General features: G+C 50.7%; 1 protein-coding gene across 1 annotated transcript; it reads left to right on the top strand.

Moving 5' to 3' along the window:
- Positions 1-1,293: 1,293 nt before the first annotated feature.
- LOC120687302 (transcription factor TEOSINTE BRANCHED 1-like) lies at positions 1,294-2,990 on the top strand. Its single transcript, XM_039969287.1, has one exon. It carries the CDS (start codon positions 1,671-1,673, stop codon positions 2,784-2,786), a length of 1,116 nt encoding a protein of 371 aa, XP_039825221.1. The 5' UTR covers positions 1,294-1,670; the 3' UTR covers positions 2,787-2,990.
- Positions 2,991-3,269: the final 279 nt, after the last annotated feature.

The following is a 3,269-nucleotide window of genomic DNA, read 5'->3' as shown; positions in this document are numbered from 1 at the left end:
CCAGATGGTGTATTTTACTCTTTTATTTAACCACCTACTACAAATAAAGTTGTATGCCGATTAAGCACAAATGCAACGCATTTTGTGCCAAAGGACAAACAATTTTTAATTTCCTGTCTGCACGCTATCCGCAAAGAAAAAATTTCTATCTGCACGCAGCCATTTTGTGTGATGTCGAGATCGATCATCACATTTGCATTGGATCTATCTATCTATCACCACTCATACAATACAGGTCCCATATGCCTAAAGTTGGGAAGACCAGCCCATATGACCACATCTCGGTCCCCTACCATGTTTATACACGACATACAGTGCTGGTCCTTTATTTCGACAATGTTCAGTGTATACAACGAACTCAACTCCCTGTGGATGTTGCAAAAATACACGGTCTTTGGTTTCCTGAAGAAGGTTTTCAAGGAGGCACATCCACCCTACTGCAGCTATGGCCGCCCCCATCTGGCCAATAAATGTCCTAGGTCACTTGTAGCCAATAGCGTCTCAACATGCACGCAGCTTTTTCCCCAATAGTGCAGGTCCTTGTATTCTCCCTCACGTCACGGGCAGGGTTTTTTTTACGACCGGTGGGACAAAACCGCCGGCCACGGGTAGCGGTAAACCGGATCGATTTGATCGGTTACCGAAAAAAACCGGCCAAATTCAAAATCCAAATCAAAAACTCATGTTCAACCGGTTCCTATCGGCTAGCCGACCGGTTGGACTGTTTTACCAGTCTGGTTTGACCGGTTACCGGTCGGTTTGAGTGGTAATCGGTCGGTTTGAGTGGTAACCGGCCAAATTCAAATTTTTTTCTTTTTTGGTTTAAATTCAAATGCCCGTAAAGTATACTAAATGAATGTTTGTATAACATGTTTTAGCCTAAATGAATCCTCCAACCCTTTTTTGTATACTTTTATATTGTATTTGTATACTTTTGTATGCACGTTTTTTTGTTTAACTTCAAATGCTCGCAAAGTATATTAAATGAACGAATATTTGAAAATATTTTACACCGTTAGATTCGTCGCAACTTGAAGTATTTTTAGAATTTTTTTAGAAATTTTCATTTTTTGAAATTCAAATTTAAATTTTAAATTTGGACCGATTTGAAACCGGCCGGAACCGGTCCGGACCGGTTTGACCGGTTACCGGTAAAACCGGACCGGTTTCGGTTGGGATTTTTAATCCTGCTCACGGCCTCACCTCACCTCACCTCATCCACACGAACAGGCAGTATCCTTCTCCCCCATCCTCTCTCTATAAGATGGCACAGCCCTCTCAGGTAGGGGCGAGTGTCTCACTCTCACATCAAAAAAATGCCTAAGCACAATTCTCTTGCTTGTTGGTCTCCTACACAGGCTATGCACATGAGCCCATGCCGCCTCCTCCAGACCTCCTCTCTCTCATTCTCTGTCTGCACTTGCATAGAGAGATGATCTGATCACCTAGCCCTCTCTCTTCTCTCTCTCTCTCTCACCTCTGTCTCAAGCACAAGCCTAGACCTTATGCTGTTATGCATGGCCGGACACATCTGATCATAGGCCACACTCCTCCTGCCGCTCTCTCACATTCACACACAGAGATCGATCGACACGCACTGCTCTTAGTGCCAGGACCTAGCGGGGAGGGGAGAGGCATCAGGGGGCCTTGGAGTCCCATCAGTAAAGCACATGTTTCCTTTCTGTGATTCCTCAAGCCCCATGGACTTACCGCTTTACCAACAGCTGCAGCTCAGCCCGCCTTCCCCAAAGCCGGACCAATCCAGCAGCTTCTTCTACTACCCATGCTCCCCTCCCTTCGCCGCCGCCGCCGACGCCAGCTTCCACCTCAGCTACCAGCTCGGTAGCGCCGCCGCCGCAGCGGCCACCCCGCCACAAGCCGTGATCGACTCGCCAGAGCTGCCGCTGCAGCCGCCGCTGATGGAGCAGGCGCCGGCGCCGGCAACAGAGCAGGACGCCGCCTGCGCCGATGCCCAAGGCGCCGGCATCAGCCTCGACAGGGCCTCCCCGGCCGCGAGGAAAGACCGGCACAGCAAGATATGCACCGCCGGCGGGATGAGGGACCGCCGGATGCGGCTCTCCCTCGACGTCGCCCGCAAGTTCTTCGCGCTCCAGGACATGCTCGGCTTCGACAAGGCCAGCAAGACGGTGCAATGGCTCCTCAACACGTCCAAGGCCGCCATCCAGGAGATCATGACCGACGACGCGTCGTCCGAGTGCGTGGAGGACGGCTCCAGCAGCCTCTCCATCGACGGCAAGCCCAACCCGGCCGAGCTGGGACTGGGAGCAGGAGATCAGCAGCCGAAGGGTAACGGCCGCAGCGAGGGGAAGAAGCCGGCCAAGCCAAGAAAGGCGGCGACCGCCCCAAAGCCGCCAAGAAAGTCAGGCAATGCACACCCGGTCCCCGACAAGGAGACGAGGGCCAAGGCGAGGGAGAGGGCGAGGGAGCGGACCAAGGAGAAGCACCGGATGCGGTGGGTGAAGCTTGCATCAGCAATTGACGTGGAGGCGGCGGCTGCCTCGGTGGCGAGGGACAGGCCGAGCTCGATGTCGAGCAATTTGAACCACCACTCATCGTCGAACATGGCGCGTGCTGCTGCTGAATTGGAGGAGAGGTGCTCATCAACCCTCAACCTCAACAATGGAGGAAGGATGCAAGAAATCACAGGGGCGAGCGACGTGATCGTAGCCTTCGGCAATGGCGGATACGGCGCCGGCAACTACTACTGCCAAGAACAATGGGACCTTGGTGGAGTCGTCTTTCAGCAGAACTCGCGCTTCTACTGAACACGGGCACTAGGTACTAGACTACTCTTCCAACTTACATATATCCTTTGCCGGCCCCTCCCATGAACTTCCCAATAATTTCTTGTTTTAATCGTCGTGTATTTCTCTTCCTAGCCTTCGTAATTGACTGGTGACGTTGAACTTGCATTGGTTTGGTCATCGCATGATGTATTATATATAGCTAGCATGAACTGTGTTGATTCATCAATGGAATCTAATCTATGTTGATTCTGTGAATTCCAAAGTACTGAATACCTCTGATGAAGGAGATCAAATAGTATCTGCTGATGGAACTTCATTATTTGGCAAGCAAGTATAATTCAGCTGTTGCATGAAAGAATGAAGAAAGCAGCGCTAGCTGAAGGCTGAAGCCTATAGCATGCTGAAAGATAGACCTGCTGGGTAGAAGGCCCTGAAGGTCAATTTCTCCACCATGATGCATGTTAAAATCTGCAGCTAAGTTACTTAAAAAATCGGCAGCTA

This window comes from Panicum virgatum, chromosome 9N (genome assembly GCF_016808335.1).
Source record: "Panicum virgatum strain AP13 chromosome 9N, P.virgatum_v5, whole genome shotgun sequence".
NCBI classification, from domain to species: Eukaryota; Viridiplantae; Streptophyta; class Magnoliopsida; order Poales; family Poaceae; genus Panicum; species Panicum virgatum.
This window is presented reverse-complemented; position numbering and strand designations above follow the sequence as displayed.

Excerpts from the sequence above, each read along its gene's own strand:
- LOC120687302 (XM_039969287.1), top strand. The coding sequence starts at position 1,671 with ATGTTTCCTTTCTGTGATTCCTCAAGCCCCATGGACTTACCGCTTTAC.